At 31.0% G+C, this 25,649-nt stretch overlaps 2 protein-coding genes across 5 annotated transcripts in view; one reads left to right on the top strand and one right to left on the bottom strand.

Annotated features, from left to right (window-relative positions):
• The window catches only part of LOC114324757 (ras-related protein Rab-3), a 148,569-nt gene that overhangs the window by 36,688 nt on the left and 86,232 nt on the right, over positions 1–25,649 (bottom strand). The gene's annotated exons all lie outside the window — the stretch shown is intronic.
• On the top strand, positions 14,773–17,613 carry LOC126881712 (uncharacterized). The gene is made up of 6 exons (XM_050646132.1): positions 14,773–16,066; positions 16,134–16,306; positions 16,365–16,451; positions 16,597–16,668; positions 16,728–16,781; positions 17,397–17,613. The coding sequence occupies exons 1-6, from the start codon at positions 14,910–14,912 to the stop codon at positions 17,588–17,590; spliced, it is 1,737 nt and encodes a 578-aa protein (XP_050502089.1). The 5' UTR covers positions 14,773–14,909; the 3' UTR covers positions 17,591–17,613.

Genomic DNA, 25,649 nt, shown 5'->3' on the forward strand with positions numbered 1-25,649 from the left:
TTTGGAGATAATGCACCTTATATAGTACACATAGAAAATAAAAACGGTAACATTGGTCGATTACACAGGATCGGCACGGCCCGTTTGATTTTAAGTGCAGTACCTGAAATTGAAAATAATATCACACAAATTACAGTAGTTGGTAGAAATAAAATCAAGGTAGAACTAAATAATTTTGCTAGTGCTAATAAATTAATTGATTCTCAAATTCTTAAAAGCAAAGAGTATGAGGCATATATTCCAACGTTTTTTACTCAAAAGAAAGGTGTTATAAAATTGGTAGATAAAGAGATAGAAGATAATGATTTAGTATCATTAATTAAACCTAGATTTGGAATTAAATTCGAAGTATTACATGTAAAAAGAATTATGCGGAAAGTGATTCAAGATAATGGTAATACTAATTATGTAAAAACAGGAACCGTAATTGTCACTTTTAAAGGTCAGTCTATACCAAAAAATGTAATAATAGAAAAAATGATATACGAGGTGGAAAATTATACACCCAGAATAATCCAATGTTTAAAGTGTTTGAGATTTGGGCATATAAGTGCCCAATGTAGAGGAAAAGATAGGTGTGAAAGATGTGGCGAAGAACACAACAAATCTAATTGTTCCAATCCGAATAATTTACTTTGTGTATTGTGCAAAGGAAAACACAGCGCTACTGACAAGGGAGCAGATTGTACAGAAAGACAAAAACAGGAATATATTAAAAAAATTATGAATAATGAAAATATAACATATTATGAAGCTAATAATAAATATAAAAAATGTTATTCAACAGTAAGTAAAGACCAAGAAAATACTTCAAATAAATATACAATATCTAAACGAAAAAGATCAAGTAGTATTGATGCTAGTAGTGTAGATAAAGAAACAATGGAAGCACGCAGAAAAATTTTGCAAACACCAAGAATACAAAGTCAGCCTTGTTATAATTTTAATAATCCCATTTATTCTAACACAACACAAACACAAAACGATAATCAAAATAATATAGGAGAAATAATAGTAAACTTTATTTCAGCAACATTAAATCAAATTAATCACAATTTAGATCAAAAAACGTTGGAATTATTAAAAAACAATATTTCACAATTATTATTACCTCGTGATGGCTAACGTTTCATTTCTTCAATGGAATGCGAGATCAATTAAAACAAATAAGGGTTATTTAGAAAAATTTTTGTATGACAATAAAATAGATATAGGATTAATATCAGAAACTTGGTTAAAAAAAAGTAATTTTATTAACTTTACTGGTTATAATGTCTTTAGGAATGATAGAGATGATGGATATGGTGGAGTAGCCATCCTTTTGAAAAAATTAATAAAATTTTACAACAGTCCTACTTTTCATCAAATTAATGACATAATGTGCAATAGCATATCAATTAAAATTCAATCCGGAAAAAAGTTAAACATTTATTCAATATACGTAAAACCAAATCTTAAAATCACTCTAAATGAATGGAAAAAGTTTTTTAATAGTCTAGAGAAGCCTTTTATAATTGGTGGTGATTTTAATAGCCACAATTATGTTTGGGGTTGTAGTACTGTAGATACTATAGGAAAAAATCTGTTAGAAGCTATTGAGGACTGTAATCTTGTAATTTTAAATAATGGTAAAGAAACTTTGATGCGTAGACCGAATAGCAATAATAAATCTGCAATAGATCTTACAATATGCTCAGCAAATATTAGTCATTTTTTCGATTGGGATGTTGTGGACGAGACATTAGGATCAAATCATTTTGCTATTATTATTAAGTCAAATATTAATGTTAATAAAGCGGAATGTGTAAATACAAAATTCCAATGGAACATAAATAAAGCGGATTGGTCTCTTTTCTCTTCTATCACTGATAATTTCATGGAAATAGATAATAATTTAAATTACCAACAATTTTTAAATAAATTAAACGAATATTGTAAGATATGTATACCGGAGAAGAGAACAGGGACTAATCCAAGATTTAGAAAAACTTGGTGGAATGACAATTGTAAAAAGGTAATAGAAGAACAAAAACTAGCTTTACGCAAGTTTAAACTACAGTCTAATATACAAAATTATATAAATTATAATAAATGTGTAGCGAAAACCAAAAAAGTTGTATTAGAGAGTAAGCGTAATGCATGGAGAAATTTTTGTAAAACTTTAAACAAAAATACACCAATTAAAGATATGTGGAATCAAGCCAAACGATTACAAAACATTTTTAAACCACAAGTAAATCCAGTGACTGAAGGAGAATGGGTTGAGGAGTTTTTAAGAAAATTATGTCCAGATAATATATTTTCAAAAATTAATGTAATGGAAAGAAAAAACTCTATGCATCCACTTTCAATTCCATTTAGTTTCTGTGAATTAGAAATAAGCCTTGAGAATAAGAAAAATACTTCTCCAGGTATAGATAATGTACATTATATTATGTTGGCCAATTTACATCAAAAAGGGAAAGAAACACTATTAAATTTTTTTAATCAAATATGGTTATCAGAAGATATTCCAGATAACTGGAGAGAGTACCGGGTGATTCCTATTCTCAAAACAAATCGGAATCCTGATTCAGCAGAATCTTATAGAGGTATTTCATTGAGCTCCTGCATAACAAAAACACTGGAAAGAATGATAAAACTTAGGCTCGAAAGTTGGCTAGAAAAAAACAATAAATTATCACAAACACAATTTGGATTTCGAAAAAATCATTCTACTGTGGAAGCTGTGAGTCATTTGGTAACAGATATAAATTTAGCGTTTACGAAAAATTCTTCAGTAATCGCTCTTTTATTAGATGTTGAAGCAGCATACGACAACGTTAATTTAAATATACTATATAACAAAATGATACAAATAGGTCTGCCAGAATGCTTCTGTCAAAAAATAATAAAATTGTATGACTGTAGAAAAATTTATATATCGGTAAATAATAACACATTTGGTCCAAGACTAGCGATGGGTGGTTTACCTCAAGGAGGAATATTAAGCCCTTTGTTATATTTAATTTACACTTCTGATATAGAAAAAAATTTAAACTCAACAAAAATTTTACAATTTGCAGATGATATAGTTATTTATCAAGAAAACATTAAAATAGAAAATGCAGTCAAATCCATTGAAGAAGGAGACAAACATATTAAAATATGGAGTGAATTACATGGACTAAATATATCTGATTCCAAAACCAAATTATGTATTTTTACAAGAAAACGAAAAGAAATACCCAATCACATCTTAATAAACAATATATCCTATCCTGTACAAAGTTATGTAAAATATTTGGGTATTACTCTGGATAGACAGCTTCTCTGGAAAGAACATATAGACCATATAGTTAAAAAAACAGAAAAAGGAATAAACCTTCTTCTATTCGTATCACACTTACGTTGGGGAGCAGATCCAAATATTTCTTTGTTGTTATTTAAAAATAATATAAGAGCTATATTCGACTACGGATCAATATTATACAGTGACGCATCACAGTGTCATTTAAATAAAATAGACAAAATCATTAATAAATCCCTTAGATTGTGTATAGGAGCCCTAAGAAGTACACCGATAAATAATCTACAAGTTGAATGCTGTGAAATGCCGATGGATATAAGACGAAAAAAACTTGGCATCAACCTTTTAGTTAGATTGTATGAAAAAAAGGCAAGTTTAATTTCCAAAATACATCAACTGTTTTTAGCAGACTTGACAGAAAAATATTGGATAAAAAAGAAAACTCTAAATATGGTAGATTTATATTCAAAAATGACAATATATGATAAACAACTTTATAAATATGACATAAACCCAAATTATAATATTGACTTTAATAGTATGGAACAAGTTCAGGTATACTTTTTAAGGGACTATAGCAAGTTGCCTATATCTTTAAGAAAATTAGTGTTTATCTCCGACAGTTCACAAATGTTCAAAGATTATTGTATGCTATATACAGATGCATCAAAAAATATTGAAGGTGTGGGATGTGCCTATTGGGATAGCAGTAATAAAATTAGTAAAATGTTTAAACTAAATTCTATTATGAGTATATACACAGCTGAATTAATAGCGATAATGGAAGCACTAAAATATTTATCTAATATAAATCATTCAAAGTTTATAATTTTTAGTGACAGTAAAAGTTCTCTTAGTAAAATTAGTGCTATAAATCCTAAATCAAAAGTGAACTACATTGAATTATATATCATAAATAAAATTAAACAACTTCAGCAACAAGGAAAGTCTGTTAAGTTGGCATGGGTTAAAAGCCACTGTGGAATAACTGGAAATGAAATGGTAGATGAATTGGCTAAAAACGCGGTGACACAAGGAGTATTAACCCATTATCTTTGTACGCCAAAAGATATTGAATCAAATTTATTCAAAGAGATTAAGAAAGAATGGAAAGAAAGGTATATTGATGAAAACGTAAATACAGGAAACCACTACAGATCAATCAGAAACTATATAACGGATAAACCTTGGTTTTCTAAAATGGAGTCGACAAAAGATATGATAAGAACCATATGCAGAATGAGATTTGACCACTGTCTTACTCCATCATATTTATTTAAAATTAATATAGCTGATAGTCCACAATGTATTTGTGGACAGTTGGGCAATCTACAACACAAAATTTTGACCTGTTCTCTTATCTCTAATAAAGTTAATATGTTTTTAAATTCACTGTATTCTTTGACTGATGTCCACCATCCCATTAATTTAAATTATTTATTAACATTAGAAAATAATGAGTTGGTATACCGACTATTGTATAAACATATTTTAGATATTAAGCTTAAATTGTAATTGTAAAATATAGAGTAAGTATTTCTTGTAAATTGTTATATGTTAAAAGAAAAAGAAAAGAAAAGAAAAGAAAAAAAAAAGAAAAGAAATATAAAAAAAATAATAAAATAAAAATAAAAAAAAAATAAAAAAAAAAAATAATAAAAAAAAAAAGAAAGAAAAAATATAAAAAAGGTATATAAAAAAAAATAGAAAAAAAAATATAATAATTAAAAAATATAAAAAAAATATGTAGATAAAAATGAATGACGAACTTGGACAGTCCATAGTAAAATAGCTTTCGAATGAAGTAGAGGGCTAAAGAAGAATGTTGCAGTTTTTGCTGTGGAACTCTGAGAACATCATTTGGAAAAAAATTAATAAAAATATATATATGTGTATATATATATATATATATATATATATATATATATATATATATATATATATATATATATATACGCGAGCAACGCACCATGCGAGTCCCGATATATCCAGCAGACCACCCGAGACCCACCATAACCAAAGTGTATAATTAGATTTTTATTATAGAAAAATAAAGAATATAATATGAACTTTTATGGGCCCCAGAGAGGGGTAAGAAAAATCTTTTAGTTTAAAAAATCTATACGGAGCATACCGTGCGAGTCCCACTTACAAGTCAAAAGGACATGCGAGTCCCGCCAGTTATACATGGCACACTCAGCAAACAATATGAGACCCAGCGATGTTGCCACAACGCTGGGTCTCGTATTGTTTGCCGAATATTTTAGGTACTTCCCCGGTTTGTATATTTCACCTCGAATTGAACAGTTTTGTTTCAGCGGTTATTTTAATTCTTGTGAATAGTAAGGGCGGACGTAAAATAGTGATTTTAGGCGCAAGGATAAATATTAGGTACCTATGGAAAATAGATCAAAAAAAATTTTGGAACTCGCGTTGGACGAAAATAATAAAAGTAAGTACCTCAAGTGTTTTTTAATTTATGCAAAGTAGTTAATATTACTTACACACGTCTAATTATTTAAAGTTTTTACAAAATATTTATTATAAATGAATTAATAAATTAAAAAATGCCATTTTATTATAAACTTCGGAGCGCTTTTATAAATTATGTTTTTTTATTGGCAATTGTTGGTGGAATAAATAATTTTTTATTCTATTCTTGTTTATTTCTTAAATTTTTAGAAAAAGATTATTCAAATGCAAATAAGATGGGGAAATCTTATTTTGGGCCGCCTAGCAAAACGAAACAAAATGCGAAGAAAAAAACTGAGCTTTTAGAGCCCAATGTAAAGATCTTATCGAACGTTAACCTTAAAGAAAAAATTGATAACTACTTGCAAACTATAACAACTCCCTTTTTTTTTAATGTCAAGAAAATAAAATAGATGAATCAACATTATCTGAAAGTAAAAATAATGTAGAGGTAAGTATTGATCTCATTTAGTGTAAATTAAAGTATACACCAAGAAAACTATTTTAATTTTTAGACTCCATTTAATAAGTATGATAAAGAAAAAAAAAACAGGACCATTTAAAACCCAAAGCAAATATTTTACTGGAACCAGATGTTAAACTTAATGATAACATTGATAACGACTCACAACCTTTAAACAAAACCTTGGATTTATATGAATTTCAAGAAAATGATTTAGAGGAAAAAGCATCAAAATCGCCTGAGTACGACAAGGTAAAAATTGTTTTAAACAAAATATTTAACAAAAACTTGTTTATTTTCATACTACTTGTGTGTGTGTGTGTGTGTGTGTGTGTTTTTGGCATCAGACAAAGTCTATTTGCCACAAACTATGACGTAAGAAAGATCAAATGTCTACTTTCGTCCTAATCACAAAATGAACTAATATGTCATAGACTCTTTTATCAAATGAAGCAAGGAGTGCTGAAATATTTACTGGAAGAGGAAATTTTATATTATTTAATTCCGTCATTAGTTCCAATGTTTCAAGTGTATATTTAGTGCAGTCGAAAAATATAATATGGTTTAAGTCGCCTATCGACATATTATTGCACCTTCATACTACTTATTTGCTCTATTTTATAAAACGTAATATCTTAAAAAAGTCTTATTTTGGTGTTAATTATTAAATATTGCTTTAGCTGGAAGAAAAAACTTACACTCCATTAAAAGCTGTAAATTTTGATTGCTATCCAATTTTGACCAAAATTGACACGAATCTAAATACTGACCATTAGCGTTACCAGGTGTCCCGATTTGCGCGGGACGTCCCGATTTTCAGGGGTCTGGGGACGCGTACCGATTTGTACCTGATCGGGACACTAAATGTCCCGATTTTCATCCACGAAAACCAATTTCAGGAGGAGTTGCAGTGAATTTTATAACTATGTAATAAAAACAAGGCACTCCTAAAAGCGGCAAAATCGAATGAAAAATATAATTTTAATAAAACATAAATAATTTACTTAATCTACGATTTTTTTGTAATTTCGTCTAAATATTATTATTATGTAGGATTAAATACAGATTATAGAAACACGTAAATACGGCGATACCGTGTAATTTTCAGGATCAACTCCGAATTGCATGAAAATTTGGACGGCTTGTGCCGTTGGTTGCTTTTACTCGGGGGGTGACAGTCACCCCTAGTTGAGGTGAAAAACCGCGCGTTTAAAATAAGTCAGGAGATGGATAAATTGATTAATTCTAAGCAATTTTAGTTCTATAGAATTTTAACTTAGTTGTTAATACTTTTCGAGGTATTTATGATTGAAAATGTTTATTTTTCGACAAAAAAAAATTACGTGTTCAGGCGATTTTCACAAATAACTAAAAGTAAGTATTTGATCAAAAAAAATTGTTAGCAAAAATGTAGCATAATATAAAAAATGAGAAAAATTGTAAACTGGTAAAGTCTATAGACCCAACAAAAGCAAAGTTGTAGGTCGTGAAAAATACGTTCTTATTCGTCAAATTCCAAATCAAATATTTCAACGTGAAATAACCAAGAAATTAAGCAGTTTTAGGGAAAACCAATTAAAACTTTTTTATTAAAGCTTTATTTTTATGTTTTAAAAAAGTTTCTAGCATCAAAACTAAGCGAATTATGCTCAAAATCAAGTTGACTCCTTTTTTTGGTAAAAAAATCGCGAAAATCTCCCCCTACTTAGCCCCTCAAATGAAACTAATCGTTACCGCTTTACAAACAATTTACTTTACTTATGTATTTTTTACATAATTGAAAGGGGCTGAACGAGTCACTAATCACGGGTAGATGCAAAATATGAACGCCATATTTTAACCAATTTTTGTCTTACAGAAAAACAAAATGAATCTGTCTCATTTATAAAAGCAAAGCCTACCTACTTTTTGCTCCTTGAGATTTTTAGTATCCCTAATACATTTTAAGTTATTTTGAAAAAAAGACATTTTCCAATATTTTAGGAAAATTTTTTTGCTATAAAATCAAATTTTTTAAAACTAAGCACTCCCAACCTTACAGATCGTATAAACTATAAATAATACACATATAAAGTAAATGGTAAAGCGGTAACGATTAATTTTATTTACGGTGCCTAAGTAGGGGGAGATTTTCACGATTTTTTTTTACCAAAAAAAGGGCCAACTTTATTTTGAGCGTAACTCGCTTAGTTTTAATGCTAGAGACTTTTATATAAAACAAAATTAAAGATTTTTTAAACACTTTAAAAAATTTAAATAGGTTTTGCCCAAAATTTGCTTAATTTCTTAGTTATTTCAAGTTGAAAAATTCGATTTGGAATTTGACGAATAATAACGTATTTTTGATGAGCTACAACTTTGCTTTTGCTGGTTTTATAGACTTTCTGAACATAACAATTTTTTTGCTTTTTTAAAAGCTACATTTTTGCTAAGAATATTTTTTTCGATGAAATTAAGTACTCGAAAATTATTGACTTAGTTTAAAAATTATATAGAACAAAAGTTTTTTAGAGTTAGTCAGTTGATCCATTTTGGGACTTACTTTAAACGCGCGTTTTTTTACCCCCGAGAAGGGGTAACTGTCACCCCCCAAGTAAAAGCAACCAACGGTACAAGTTCAAATTTGAAGTAGACAGTAAGTAGAACCTAAAACCAGATTTTCATGCAATTCGAAGTTGACTCCGAAAATTACACTCCAAAACGGTCATTTACTGGGCTTGTGATGTTTATTTGTCCCGATCTACAACCCTAAATCCCGATTTGTTTTTGCTTATGTACCGATTAAAAACAAATCGGACCTGGCAACACTACTGACCATAGAGACTATGAAGACAATGAAGACTTTAGCGAGTCACGTGACACATCCTCATATGTACCCGAAACGGAAATAGAGTCTGAGGGAGGGGAAGAGGAAACTATTATTCCAATTTTTAAGGTAATTTTTTAATACGACATATTTAATCAGTTCAAAAAAGTATTGGATAAATCCTTATTTTAAGTAAAATACAAAATGACAAGTAGATACTTATTTTAAAAGATATTGCTCAATGTAATTCTTTATTTATTTATAGACATTACTGATTGTGTGTTATTAATTTTAGACCATAAACGTAACTTGCCCTGAATCAACTTTAACAAAGGACGAACCCTCGGAAAAGCCCCATATTTCTAACGTAAGTTAAAGAATTATTAGGTTAATAATTATTAGCAGTCATTGGGAATCCCTTGTCAGGGCCGCTCTGTCCATACGTGATATAATATATAAGTGATATATATTTATGAAAAGGCGCTCCGGGTTTTTGGCTAAATAACAAAAAGCGCAAGAACTATCTTAACCTTTAACTACACGCGCATCAAGTTATAACATAACTACACGCGTGGCGTACTTTATACGCCACAAGAAAATACACTTAAAAACAGCGGATTTGTTTATTTTTTTTTTGAAGAAATACATTTAGTTGTTTGTTATAAACATTATTCGGCATCAGTGAATACTTGGAGTTCCTTCTCAGTAAGCCAATTGGGATTTATAACTGGAATCATGGAATAACTGGATTCCATGATAAATAAAATTACTAATAATTTTTTTTTAAATGTGCTTTTTTTACAGGAGAAAAAGTATTGTTTATAAAGAAAAATATATTTTGTGCCATAATGACTAAAAAACAATTAAAATATGTACTTATATTACTACTTAGATTATTATAATCGTGGTGTATATTGACCACCACCGGAAACAACAAATTACTGTCCACCTATTATTGTCCACCAACAAACTGTAAATTATGATCTTCTCAGAACGCCGATTATAACGAAACTAAAACCAAATTGTAAATCACATTCCAGTGACAGGTTAGATAGATAAACAAGGTCAAAAATTAAATTTTTTAATATATGTGCAGTAGAATTCTTATATCTGGCGTACAAAATACGCCAGCGCGTGTAGTTAAAGGTTAAATACATAATTTACGTTTATGCACGAAAACATCTTTGTCCTCCTTCAATAGTCAAGGACAGCATGCTTAACCATTGTTCCCACTAGCCAGAAGGGCGGATTATGGATTATGAACCCAGAGCCCAGCAATAGGCCAGCGTCATTTACCTGTTATTTATGATTGTCGTTCTTAAACGTGCATAGTTAAAATTTTGTGAAAAGCGGTATATAGGCCAAGGTAGATCCTCTCAAAATAGTCACAACTCTAAAAAAATTTTAACAGCATTATGCGTACTTTATTTTGTAATTATTCGTTTAAGTACTTGAGGGGAAGTGGATCGGTAAGAAACAAATTTTGAATGGGGGTCGGTGGGGGTGGTTTATAGGGGTGGAAAATTTGCCTTGCAATTTCCGGCTTAGGTTCGCATTTTTTCTAATAATATTGAACGTAAAAGTTGTAGGTATTAAAAAATCAAACAACTTTTGTTCTATGTATTTTTCAACATAACCTCAAAATTTACTAGAAAAACGCCAAAAACCACTTTTTTATGTTTTTCGGTGTAACTTTAACAAAAATTATTTAAATTTAAGCAAATTTGGTGGAAATATACCTTTTTGCATCTAATATTTTTTTAAAATTTTTTAATGGCGAATATCGAACGGTTTCCGAGAAATTTCACTTTTTCATAAAATGACACTATACATTCAATCGAAAAATTTGGTAGCTCAAATTGAGCTTTTTGACTTTTGTAGGTAGGCATTATCTTCGATGAAACGTGTACTTTCAAATGAAAAAAAAGGGCACCTTAAGAGAGAATTTTTTTGGAAATCGCAAAAATCCGAAAAAAACGGTTTTTAGGTTATAGAATTTCAGTGATCGTTATAATTTTGAAGTTATTTATTTAAAAAGACGTAAGTTTTCACTCTAATGGCATATAGAATATCCCACCAGAATGAAAACAATGGGAACCTTCTCTGGTTACACCTCCGAGGCTTCTACAATTTGCCAGCCATACGGATGCTGAGACTAAGGAAGATGAGGGAATTCTACAATTTACAATTCACGTCCCATCTGCTCAGCACGGTAAAGTTCCAACGAGAATGGTTCCCTTCGTACTCCAACAGAGTAAATGTAAATCAAAAATGAATAACCACTTTCAATTTCGTTGCAAAACGAAAATACAGCCGAACCATATCCTAGTCCAATCAGAGAGTGCTGCAAGCACCTCTACCGGTTTCGAAACTTATTAGTCTCTCATCAGGAGGCACATATGCTGCTCTCCCCGATCCAACCAAAACAAACCCCAGCGTGCACTCCCGAATTGCAACGAACGAAATGGCATAGATGCCCTAGCGGCAACTGCTAGCAAAAAGACGTAAGTTTTCACTCTAATGGCATATAGAATATCCCACCAGAATGAAAACAATGGGAACCTTCTCTGGTTACACCTCCGAGGCTTCTACAATTTGCAAGCCATACGGATGCTGAGACTAAGGAAGATGAGGGAATTCTACAATTTACAATTCACGTCCCATCTGCTCAGCACGGTAAAGTTCCAACGAGAATGGTTCCCTTCGTACTCCAACACAGTAAATGTAAATCAAAAATGAATAACCACTTTCAATTTCGTTGCAAAACGAAAATACAGCCGAACCATATCCTAGTCCAATCAGAGAGTGCTGCAAGCACCTCTACCGGTTTCGAAACTTATTAGTCTCTCATCAGGAGGCACATATGCTGCTCTCCCCGATCCAACCAAAACAAACCCCAGCGTGCACTCCCGAATTGCAACGAACGAAATGGCATAGATGCCCTAGCGGCAACTGCTAGCAAAAAGACGTAAGTTTTCACTCTAATGGCATATAGAATATCCCACCAGAATGAAAACAATGGGAACCTTCTCTGGTTACACCTCCGAGGCTTCTACAATTTGCAAGCCATACGGATGCTGAGACTAAGGAAGATGAGGGAATTCTACAATTTACAATTCACGTCCCATCTGCTCAGCACGGTAAAGTTCCAACGAGAATGGTTCCCTTCGTACTCCAACAGAGTAAATGTAAATCAAAAATGAATAACCACTTTCAATTTCGTTGCAAAACGAAAATACAGCCGAACCATATCCTAGTCCAATCAGAGAGTGCTGCAAGCACCTCTACCGGTTTCGAAACTTATTAGTCTCTCATCAGGAGGCACATATGCTGCTCTCCCCGATCCAACCAAAACAAACCCCAGCGTGCACTCCCGAATTGCAACGAAAGTGGTTATTCATTTTTGATTTACATTTACTCTGTTGGAGTACGAAGGGAACCATTCTCGTTGGAACTTTACCGTGCTGAGCAGATGGGACGTGAATTGTAAATTGTAGAATTCCCTCATCTTCCTTAGTCTCAGCATCCGTATGGCTTGCAAATTGTAGAAGCCTCGGAGGTGTAACCAGAGAAGGTTCCCATTGTTTTCATTCTGGTGGGATATTCTATATGCCATTAGAGTGAAAACTTACGTCTTTTTGCTAGCAGTTGCCGCTAGGGCATCTATGCCATTTCGTTCGTTGCAATTCGGGAGTGCACGCTGGGGTTTGTTTTGGTTGGATCGGGGAGAGCAGCATATGTGCCTCCTGATGAGAGACTAATAAGTTTTGAAACCGGTAGAGGTGCTTGCAGCACTCTCTGATTGGACTAGGATATGGTTCGGCTGTATTTTCGTTTTGCAACGAAATTGAAAGTGGTTATTCATTTTTTTATTTATTTAAATTTCGGTTCAAACTTTGTAAAACATATTTGTTAACATTATTTATAATAATTTTAAGTTATTATTTATAAACAGTTTTCAATTATTTAAACACGTTCAGTTAATAAAACTATTGTTTAAACAATATTTTTGCATAAAATTTTTTTTGCAAAATTGACATTTTTGCTTGGAATTTTTTTTTGTATTTAAAAAAAAACAAATCGAAAGTACTCTATGCAATTTTATGAAAAAGGCGATAGATTTTGAGTAAAAATTCGTTGAAAATTTTAATGAACCAGTTCCAAAAAGAAGTAGGCACAAATAAATTGATCAAATTTTTTTTGTAAAGTGCACGTGTAACAAGTTTTCATTTTTAATTTTGTAATTAAAACATCTGTACAAAATTTTGAATAAAAAAAATTAAAATTACGTTCTTTTTTATTTCTACGGTCCTGAACACATAAAAACCTAAAGTTATACTAGTCTACCACTTTTTAAAATTTTCAAAGAATTTTTACTCAAAAACTATCGCCTTTTTAATAAAATTGCATATATGTAATACTTTCGATTTGTTTTTTTAAATACAAAAAAAAATTTTCCAAGCAAACATGTCAATTTTGCAAAAAAATTGTATGCAAAAATATTGTTAAAACAATAGTTTTATTAACTGATCGTGTTTAAATAATTGAAAACTGTTTATAAATAACTATGTTTACAAAGTTTGAACCGAAATTTAAGTAAATAACTTCAAAATTATAACGATCACTTAAATTCTATAACCTAAAAACCGGTTTTTTTCGGTTTTTTTGCGATTTTCAAAAAAATTCTTTCTTAAGGTGACCTTTTTTTTCATTCGAAAGTACACATTTCAACGAAGATAATGCCCACCTACAAAAGTTAAAAAGCTCAATTTGAGCTACCAAATTTTTCGATTGAAATTTCTCGGAAACCGTTCAATATCCGCCATTAAAAAAAATAAAAAAAAATATTAGATGCAAAAAGGTATATTTCCCGGAATTTGGTTAAATTTAAATAATTTTTGTTAAAGTTACACCGAAGAACATGAAAAAGTGGTGTTTGGCATTTTTCTCGTAAATTTTGAGGTTATGTTGAAAAATACATAGAACAAAAGTTGTTTGTTTTTTTAATATCTACAACTTTTACGTTCAATGTTATTAGAAAAATTGCGAACCTAAGCCGGAAATCGCAAGGCAAATTTTTCACCCCTATAAACCACCCCCACCAACCCCCATTCAATTTTTTTTTCCTCCCGATCCACTTCCCTTCAAGTACTTAAACGAATAATTACAAAATAAAGTATGCATAATGCTGTTAAATTTTTTTTTATCTCGAAACAGGATCTACCCTGGCCTAATAGGTGAAGGCGCACAGTAATTTAATGCACAAGGGCGCCAAGTGTGTTTGGCGCGGGCCTGTCCCTTGTAATTTTTTAATTAATTTAAATTGTTTAAATTTAGTTTTAAAATGTACTTTTTTACAGTCTTACTTTTAATTTTTTTAGATCGAAACTAATAATTCCATTGTTGCCCTTTCACATAGAAAAAACAGAGTTTGGGATAGAAAGAATTTCTGTCCAATTTGTTTCGTAGAAGTGAGTCATTTTGCAAGACATTTGGAAAGAAATCATGCTGACGAAAGTCGAGTAAAAAAGATTTTATCTTTTCCAAAAGGATCTAATGAAAGGAAAACCTTATGGGATTCTTTACGCAAGGAAGGAAATTTTCATTTGTTTAGAGAAGAAAAAAAAATGGTGGCTGTTCGAAGGCCCACGGAAGCCCAAGCATTAGACTTTGACCATTTTGTTGTTTGCGAAAACTGTTCTGGGGTGTACAAAAAATTTTTTTTCTATAAGCATCCTAAAAAATGCCAAGAAAAACACACTGGTACAAAGTGTGGGCGACTAAATGCCTTAACTCAATCCCAAACATTTTTAGCGGCTTCTCGCTGCCAAAACAGTTTTTTATCACAGTCAAGATTAAAGAAAGAGGTATTTTGCATTATGAAAGCAGATAAAATAAGCGCCACCGCAAAAAATGATATTTTAATATGTTTATTCGGGGAAAATCATCTTAAAAAACATAAAAGAAAGCAAATTGTAACAGTAACGTCCAACAAAATGAGAGAATTAGCAAGACTTTTGATTGCTCTTAGAGAGTTCACACCTGTTCAGAACCTAATTGATGCTATGAAACCAGAATTATTTGACGATTTAGTTACGGCCACAAAAGTAATTTCGGGATTTAGTAATGCCGATAAAAGCTTTAAATCTTCATCATTAGCACTTCATATGGGTACCACTTTAAAACAAGTATGCGATATAATTAATCGAATGATTTTAAAAAAATCCCCATTATTTACCTTTAAAAACCCTAATGAGGAAAAAAAAAGCATTCGAGATTTAAAAACATTATTAGAGACCAGTTGGGCCAATGAAATTTCTTCATTAGCCCTTAAAACAATGAAAGAACAGCAATGGGAAAAACCCCAAATACTTCCGGTGACAAGTGACGTAATTAAGTTTAATAATTTTGTCAAAAATCAGTTTGAAGACAGTGCCAAAAAATTAAACAAACTTTTAGAAAAGGAGGGGAAACAAAATGACAAAAATGATTTACTTCCTTTATATAAAACCTTAGCAAAAGGAATAATGGCCCTTCTTTTAATACTAAATAGAAACCGCATCGGTGAGATTCAATACCTTGAAATTTCTACTTACAAAAGATCATTTGCGGAGCCCAGTGTTCAAAAAGAAATTGCTGAAAGTTTAACTGTTTCAGAAAAACTATTGTGTAGAAACTTTAGAAGAATTATTACAGGTGGAAAAGGTAGCAAACCTGTAGCTATTTTAATGTCTCCTTTTTTAAACGAGAAAATTGAGCTGATGATTAAAATAAGGGAAAAAATAAAATTAATTCCAGAAGATAATAAATACATATTTGCAAATCCAAATTCGTCGAAAGGTTGGTTTCATGGAACAAGTGTAATTAAACAATTTGCACAAAACTGTGGGGCAAAGGATCCCAACTCTCTAACTTCTACCAAATTTCGAAAACAGACTGCAACAATTTTACAGATTATGGACATTAATAATACTGACATGGAACAATTAGCCATTTTTATGGGCCATACAAAAAAAACCCATGAAGAATGGTATAGGTAAGCCAATCTTGTTAAAGTGGTTTATTATTATATTAGCATAATTAATAGTTGTAATATTTTTTAGACTTCCTCAAGATCTATACCAGACTGCAAAAATAGCCAAACTAATGATCGCTTTGAATAAAGGTGATGTTAATATTTACAAAGGAAAGAGCTTAGACGATATCAATATAGAAGAAAATGACTACTTGGAAATTGAAAACATAGAAACAGAAGTAAATGAAATAAATGAAAAAGGTAGAATTAGTGTACTCGCATTGGTAATTGCCTAAAAGTTTAATAATCCATTTTTTAGAATTAACAGAGCCTACTCATTCTTGGAGTCCTAAAAGTAATTTTAGCGATGTAACCGACGAAAAGATTGAACAAGCTAATAAAAATGGTAGGTAAAAGATTATTATAAACGAAGTCTTAAAAAATCATTACAATAAATGTTATAAATGAAAAAAAAAGATGAGTAGCTCCTAACTCTTAAAAGCAGTTTTCTACTTAAAAGTAACAAATAACTAATTATTATTAATTTGCAGAAAAAGTTTCGTCGAAGGGTAAAAGAAAGTTATTTACCGATGAAATGACGCATCCAATGCAAAATAATAAAGGTAAAGCAGTTTTAATAAGAGTATATCGAAAAAATGCATGTATTATTTGATTTTTTTAGTTACAAAAAGAAAGGAGGTGCCAACTACTGAAAAAACCGAAAGCACTTCAAATGGTAATTTCTTTAGATAACTATTACTCTGCTACTCGTAATACAATTGTTTTAATTTAATAATACATTTATTACCTAATAGGATTTAAAAAATATTTATTCGTAAAAAACTTTAATATAATAATTTTATTTGTAAACGGACAATTACCTGTTTTTGTTAAAATTAAAAATGCTTTCCAAATTTTATAACTAATTTACGGCATATTTTTTGTTACAATTTTTAAGTATTATTTTTTTTCTACAACCGTGTTAAAAATGCAATTTTTTGCACTCCATGCGTGCGTTAAAAATGCTACTTTAAAGCACTAGTGCTTTAAAATATTTTTAAGGCACTGCAGTTCGTATTGACCGTATAGACAATTTTGATGTAATGTCAAAAAATATAAAAAATGGAATGTCAGTCAAGTTCAAGTAAAAGTTTTTGTAGATATTGTTATGTAATTACGTTTGTAGAAAAAATATTGTATGATATGCGTGTTAAAAAGTACATTTTTAAGGCACTCATGTGAATTGCAGAACTTGCTATAGCTCATTCTGCAAACTTTCACATGCGTGCCTTAAACGTGTACTTTTAACACTTATATCATAAATAACTATTTATGTATTAACTTTTTTTAGCGATTGCAAGGCACCGATGGACCGAAAAGGACAAACAAACTATGCTTAAATACTTTACAAGATTCATAAAAGAAAAAAGGGTTCCGAAAAAAGCAGACGTACAGAAATTAAAAAAAAATAAAGCTGGAGAAAACTTTCAATCAATTGATTGGGTAAAAATTAAAACGTTTGTTTACAATTCTTACAGAGTGTAGTTTTTGTGAAGTTTTTTATTAAATAACGTGTTTTTAAACATTTGTGTTTTAATTCGATTTCGTTTGATATATATTTTTCGGTAAAAATTCATTTAATCTAGCAAATCAGATTCTTAACAAAAATATGATTAATAAAATAGTATCTTATATTATATAAAATTCTTGTGTCATAAAGTACGTTCCCAAACTCCTCTGAAACGGTTCGACCGATTTTTATCCCCCTAGATGATAAGGGTTGTCCACCCCTAAAACATTTTTTGGACTTGTATTTTATTATCTTTTTATAATGTGGATTAAAAAATACATACAACTTTAAATTTTTTCATCGCACAAACGTTTTTTTTTCCAACTTAGCGGTATTAAAGAATGGCGGGAGCCCTTCTTTAATCCAATACAAAATCCCACCGAATACAACCAATACGTAATCAATAATCTGGTGAAAAAGAATGGGAGAGGATAGGCTACCAAAACGAGCACTGAATGCTAGAATGCAAGGAAAGAGACCGGTTGGGAAGCCACGAAAGCGCTGGGAAGACACAGTAAACAGCGACGCACAAGCCCTTTTAGGAGTCCGTGTATGGAGAAGAGCAGCCACAGACAGGCAAGGGTGGAGGCAAAAAATAAAGGAGGCCAAGGCTCAATTTGGGCTGTAGTGCCGTAGAAGAAGAAGAAGAAGAATCTGGTGAAAAGTAGCCTTCTGACAAAATATATCAGTCCCGCGATTCTGCTTCTCGGCTACACGATTTACGCCGTCTTTAAATATGGCGGACAGTCGTTCTTTTTGAATCGCGGCCCTGGCTAAAATAAAGTTCAAATGAAATTCCTTTAGTAAATTATAACAAAGCAATGTTGCCGGGTTTTGGGTCTCGCATATAATGTTTGATCAATCTGGGTCTCGGATGGACATACAGCTTACATACAGTCTACCTGTGCGCCGCCTATGGTGCGTTTCTATGAACTAAATTCCATATATTTTGCGATAGCAAACAGACTTCCGAGTCCAAAAAAAATTTTTTGTTGATCAGTTTTTTTGGATAAGTTGGACCTTCTGCAACCGATATACACGATAAAACCATGCGAGTCCCGCTGAAGGGTCTCGCATGGTCAAAACGGGTCTCGGACGGTGCGCAGCATATGGCAAAATGGGACTCACATGGCCGGTGTGTACGTCTATATATATATATATATATATATATATATATATATATATATATATATATATATATATATATATATATATATATATATATATATATATATATATGTATATATAAAAAATTATAAAAAAAAAATACAAAAATAATTATTTATTAGTAGAATTGTTTATTATATTAGTATTAGTTTTAGGATAAGATACGAAAAAATGACTAATAAAATAAAAAATAGTAAAATTGGCGAATGGATTTAGTGTCCGCAGTCATATAAACCCAAACAAACAACAATATTTTAATTCCAAAAAATCAAACTAATTTGATTATTGTTTGTGAAATATTGTTTAAACAATTGCATATATTTATTGTAATTTAAAAATAATAAACTTTTATTCTCTAAGCTACAATATATGAACAAAGAAAGTTTTTGCTAAAAACGTGTTATTTCAAAGAACAGGCTATTTTTTTTTATTTTGCAATAAACAAATTTATTTATTTATATCGAAATTTACTAGAAATTAAAATTTATCGATCATTATCAAAGGTCATTGGAATGCTCAATCAGAGCAAACGTATCCGATATCCAGCGCGTAGCCACAAAAATTAATGTTTATTTAAAAAATCCTGACGCCAGTAGTAGTTATCCGATTTTAAATTTGCAAATTGCAAATGAATGGTACAGTATTTTTCTATATGCAAAAACATTCAACTTGCTGCCTGCTTTATTTTCAGTCCTGCAACATTTTGAAAAAATAGATTTTTTTGCGAAAGCTGGATTTAAAAATTTATTTTACAAAAATCTATTGAACCGATCTTAATGAAATTTACAGTATTGTTTTAGTATATCATACAGCTTCTTTGGTTAAAATACGAGGTCCTAAGTGTAGCATACTTACTTACTTACTTAGTCCTAAGCCTTTCTACCTTTAGGTGTAAGGCTGGTGGAGTTGAGTTTGGCATTGTAGTCTCCATGCTTTCCGATCTTGCGCTAGGTTTCTTGCACTTTCCAATGTCAATCCCTTCTTCTCGACTTCTTTCCTGATTTCATCTACCCACATAACTCTTGGTCTCCCTCTTTTGTTTTTCCCCTGCACTCTCGTTTCGAACACTCGTTTTGTTTCGAGTTTGGCAAGCGAGGCGAGAGGTCGTGTGGCGGGTGTATTGGCGATAAGGTAATTTCGAATTCGAAACCTATCACAATAAAAACACCGGTTTTTTAAAAGACCTATCGTTATCGATAATCGTTAAAGTGTAGCATAAATGGTTGAAAAACGTAAAATGCGAATACTTGTTTTTTAAGTTTTTAGGGTGTAAGGGTGACAATTTTTAAAATTTTAAGTTAATCCTATATTGTTAAACCTATATAACTTTTCTCGAAAATGAATACTTTTAAAGTTATAATAAAAAAACCAAGAAAAAAAATCGATTTTTTCCTTAATTTTTTGACATTTTGATTATTTAAACAATGTTTCGGATTTTTTGAGTGGGAGGATAAAACAAATATTGTTATATAAGTCATTTTCAAGCAATTTCTGCAAAAAAATATGAGTCACCTCTCAACATCTAAATGTACTAATATTTTTACAGATGCGCCCTGGTCTAAAATGGATTGTACAGTGATGAGCATCTTAAATATAGTTTTACAGTTATTTTGCGTACTCCTTTGTTGGTGGAGAAGTTTTAGAAGAAGAAATTATGAAACCCCCTTACTAAACTACTCCGGCATTTAAATAGCAAATATCCAGACGAAGAAGAGGACGAAGAACAGAAGCTTGTGGAATTCTTAAAAGGAAACTAAGTTCTCTGAACAATTCACAATTGTTTTTTTCATCATCAACCACTACAAATGAAAAATTGATAGATTAGACCGTTAGTTGATGGAAATTCATTTTTTTTAAAACCTCTATTCAAAGTGCACTTTTCTGCACAGTTTTCTGTTAACAAAGTTGATATTTTCTCACAGTATAAGATTTATGACATTAGTGTGCAGAAAAGTGACGTTTCTGTGCCGGAAATTCCTTTTCTGCACATTAAGTACCCTTACATTCCACAATAAAATCATGAATATAATTATAACATGTTTAGACGAAATGGTTTTATTTAAGGTATTAGATTTGATAGTGATTTTCAAAAAAGAACCGATTTAACTCATGTCCGAGAAATCTGCAAAATTCGCTACTTTAACACATTATTTTTGAACTATACATTTGGTATTTTACAAATGACTACCTCATTCTGAGTATCTAACGTTATATATTCTGTTTATATCTGTGGTTAAAATCTAGACAAATATACAACCTGTAAGGCAATTATTATACGCAATTATCAAATAGAAATTAAATTATGGATGTTACGACTGTTTTATTTTACAATTTTATTATTAATAAACATTTCATAATTATCAATTATCAATAAGGATTTAGCAACCTCAGCAAGATACGTCGAATGAAGTAGGTCTGGTGGAAATCTGTGAGTGCATAAATAATAATGTCAAATGTGACATTATTTTGTAATAATTTATTTAAAATAGTTTAAATTCAAACAAATTAAGGCAGTGTTTTAATTTTTTAACTGATTTCTGTGTAATTTGTTTAGGTATAAGGAATTTAAATTGATTAGTATTAATTAAATACAGTTTAAAATTTATTATTATTATAATAAATCTTCGTTTGGAAATTGTGATTTTTATTTTTAGCAAAAACTGTAGATAAAAACAAATTGTAGAAGTTGAGAGTTGAAGTTGAAGTTGTAGAGTTGCGGCACTCGCTTGCGCTCGTACCGCAACTTTTCAAACTCGTGCGAAATTAGTACCTTTCTGCACTTGTTACACAATATACTATTGTCTGACAATAACATACTGAAAACTATTGTTCTCAATATTCCACACACTTTATTATAAGCTAATGTCATTAGAGCTGTTTCAGCATAGTGCATTTCTCAAGTGATGTATTATACTATGTGTCTGCACTTTAAAGTCTCTATCTGAATAGGTTGAGGAGTGCAGAGCTTATATCTCGACCTCAGAGGTAGACTACACTATTTATGTCGACATGGTGTTGTTTTGTTTTTTTTTCTTGAGCTCACTCAGCTCTCCAAGAGCTAGAGGTATACTATACTTTGTACTAATGACCACTAAAACGAAATTTCCAAAAAAATAGAACACTATGTTCAAATAATGTAAGAGGTAAACAGCGCCATGTAAACTTGGGTGGTTTTACCTCACAGTAACTAACTGCAGGCCAATGGCAAACAACACTATGTTGACATAGTACACTGAATACATAGCGGCAAACGGGTCATGTCATAGATGACTGTTCTTCTTAACAGAAATATATCTGTTTATTTTCATCTATTATTTTTTTATAGTTACATATTTTTGTTGTTTTTATAGAAATCGTGGTTATTAATACGTTGTAATAAACAATCAACAAATATTGTGTACCTTCTCTTAAAAATTGGTGTTTCTATTTCGAGTGATATTATACACATAGTTTCAAAAGCTATGCATCACTTAAAATTATGCTAAAAAAATTATAAAAGAAACCGAAATAAAAATAATATTAAACGTTAATATTTTGTTGAGCCAAAATACGACAACAACAAATTGACAACATTTGATTGTCGTTATTTTTGTTTTCTTTCAAAAGTCCATTAATACAAATTATTGGTTAATTAATAATAATGTTCTATTTGTGACAAAATATAGACAATTAAATGGACAACCAAACAACATAGCTTGTGTTTGGTAAATCCAAAAAAACCTCATAATTGACATTTAAAAAAAATCTTTTATAGTGCGTCTAATAATTTGGCCAGAGACTGTATACTACGGAAAAACAAAATCTGTTCAGACTCTTATCAGAAGTTAAACAACTGATGTTAAACGTTTTAAAGAATTCTTCAATTCACTTTTATTTTTTGATACTATTGTTTGATAATTTTACAACACCATATGTTTCGGCGAACTTTTGTCAATTCAAACCATACTTGTCACTTGCTCAGCTATTTTATTTTTATTTTGTTTATTAGCGACAAAAGTTTCCTATTTCTATAGATCTAATCTTTATTAGAATCTATGGAAATTAATATCTTAATAGATACAGATATAGGTCTGAATGACCAACTTGAGATAAATAGCTTCCCACCCCTCAACCTATTCAGGACTTTAAAATGCAGACACAGAGTAAACTACATCACTTGAGAAAGCCACTCTTTCGAAACAGCTGTAGTGGCAGTAACTTATAATAAATGTGGTGAAGGTATTGAAAACAAAGGTCTTCAGCGTTTTATTGATAGACAAATGAAAAAACACTACTACCAAGTTATAGAGGAAATTGCAAAAGGATGAATAACTAACGATAATGATTTGAGATCCAATGGTGTTAGTTTCTCATTGGTTTAAAGTTTATTTTATAAGATTGTTATTATTTGGAATACCATTTTTATTTAATGGATTTTTAAATAAAATACAATTAACTAACCAGTCTAATCTAATAGATAATATAATGCGTTGTGGTTTCCGCGGTATTCGTCTGTTGTCACAGACAATACGGCTTTAGCGTGAATCACTATTGCGGTGACATAACTCTTAATATAGTTAACTATCTTATGTCTTCCTCGGGTAGATGGTTTTTTTGTTCAATTCAACATAATTAGTCATTCAGAGTTCAGCTAACACCCTTTATACAACTTATTCGGCCAAAGAAACAGTTGTCAGACTGTTTGAGCTGTAAAAATAATACGAACGAGCTGAATTGAGCTAAAGATGTCAACGTTGAGTTCCCAAAAAAAGATGCAAAACAGTTTTTCATTCCTAACCTCGCTTCCCAGGGCCGAATTTAAGGGGGACAGGCTGGGCTGCTGCCCGGGGCCCCCACAAAGCCACAAACTTAAAAAAATCACATTATTCACATAGAATAATTTTTGTCAATCAATTAACTGGGGTATTACGTTACATAAATTATAAAATTTAACAAGGAAAATCAAACAGCAGAGATCTAAAGACGAGTTACATTGGTATGGGCGGCATTTGGCAAACTGAGCTATATCCGTAAAAACAAAAGATATCCACAACATTTTAAGACCAAGGTATACAATCAATGCGTACTCCCTGTTCTCACTTATGGTTCCCAAACGTGGACGTTACAAAAGCAAACATGGACAGAATCATAGAAGCGCAAAGAGCATTGGAAAGGCAAATGTGGCACATAAGACTAAAGGATAAAAAGAGAAACGAGTGGATAAGAGAGAAAACCAAAGTTAGGGATGTTAGATAAGAAGTTGCAAAATTGAAATGGAGATTTGCCCTGCACAATATAAGAGAAAAGGAAGACCGACGGAACAATATTCTTATAAATTGGAGACCGTGTGAATATAAACCAAGCGGAGGAAGACCTCGAATAAGATGGGCAGATATCAAGAAGCACGTTGGCTCTAGGTGGATAATTGTAGCGAGAGACAGAGAAGAATGGAACGGGATTGGGGAGGCCTATGTCCAACGATGGACCAAGGAAGACTAATTGGAAAAAAATTATATTACGTTACGTGGAAAGTTTCTCTCCTGTTGAAAATGTATTTTTTCCAAATCATGGTCATAAAGCAGAAGAAATATTTAATTAACAAAAAACTAACATGAAGTAAAAACCACTTTTATGTAATTGGTATATTTATTAAAGATCCCAATGAATTGAAAAAAATTTGTCCAATTCAGAACGTTTTCGGAACTATCAGTCCATCATCAGTGAATTCAAATACCTTGCTAAATAGCCCCAGAACCAAACAATGGTTGAAATTTTAATTCAATCTACATTATGTTGTAGTGATATTGAACAGGCTAAACGACGATGTTAAAAGATATAACCTCCGGGAACATGGTGAAACTCTACCAGGAAACTTAATCAACCATCTTAGGCAAACGTTGACTACCAAGTATTTTTTAAATAACCAATACAGAAGTAAAAACTTCGAGATGTATTCTGGTATAAAATCGTTTATTTAAAAACTATAAAATGTCATCGATTGCAGAACGTTTTCGTTCTAAACAGAACATCACTCCACTCCACTTTTTACTCCACTATCACCAATAGAAATCAATCTCATACTTTTCTATTTCATATACTCATTCAATTTAGATTCTTCTTTACATACTGACACCAACCCACAATTTGACCTATATTGGTAGCTCTCATTCTAATTATTTTATTCACTATTCCACGTTGGTAGACTATCAAGATACATTACTTCCAATTCATTCAGTCCTTTCAAAACTACATAAAGATGAATTAGACTTTATGTCACATAGTTTAATTTTATTATTTTATTACATACTCTCATTCATTTCACAATACTATATACAATCATATCCTTCACACATATATCTACCTCACTAACAGTAATCTTTAGTTATTTAATTTTGTTAACAACTATTTTCCAACTTTTAACAGACATAATTATTCATTACAATAGTATAATAATAAATTTAACACAACATATAGCCACCTTTTGTATATATACTGTTTTCTCGCAATATTCTACCGTTTACCTTCAACCTGTTGTCTGCTTGCCTTGTTAGGCAACCAACATTTCATCACATAAAAACACTCTTAAATTCTGGTTTTCTCGGCTTGTTTAGCTTTGTTTTTCCATGCAAGTCTAATTATCTTACTATGTAGTGTATTTCCTTGTTTCCACAAACTTAACTTTCAACTCGTCATTTCACATCCGATGACGTCACAACTTAAACCACGTAATATATCTGCATTAAATTTAATGAATCTATAAGTTATTCTGGAATAGAGAGTTGCTAATTTAAACTTTACAGTAGATTTTATTATTCAAATAATTTAAATTATTTTTGCAGACAAACCTCCGCATTTTATTAAAAAATCCAAAATCAAATGAAACTTTAA

This window comes from Diabrotica virgifera, chromosome 3 (assembly GCF_917563875.1).
Source record: "Diabrotica virgifera virgifera chromosome 3, PGI_DIABVI_V3a".
Taxonomy (NCBI): Eukaryota; Metazoa; Arthropoda; class Insecta; order Coleoptera; family Chrysomelidae; genus Diabrotica; species Diabrotica virgifera.

Coding starts and splice junctions, on each gene's coding strand:
- LOC126881712 (XM_050646132.1), top strand. CDS start 14,910: ATGAAAGCAGATAAAATAAGCGCCACCGCAAAAAATGATATTTTAATA. Junction 16,452..16,596: donor TGAACAAGCTAATAAAAATG/GTAGGTAAAAGA, acceptor ATTAATTTGCAG/AAAAAGTTTCGTCGAAGGGT. Junction 16,782..17,396: donor AACCGAAAGCACTTCAAATG/GTAATTTCTTTA, acceptor AACTTTTTTTAG/CGATTGCAAGGCACCGATGG.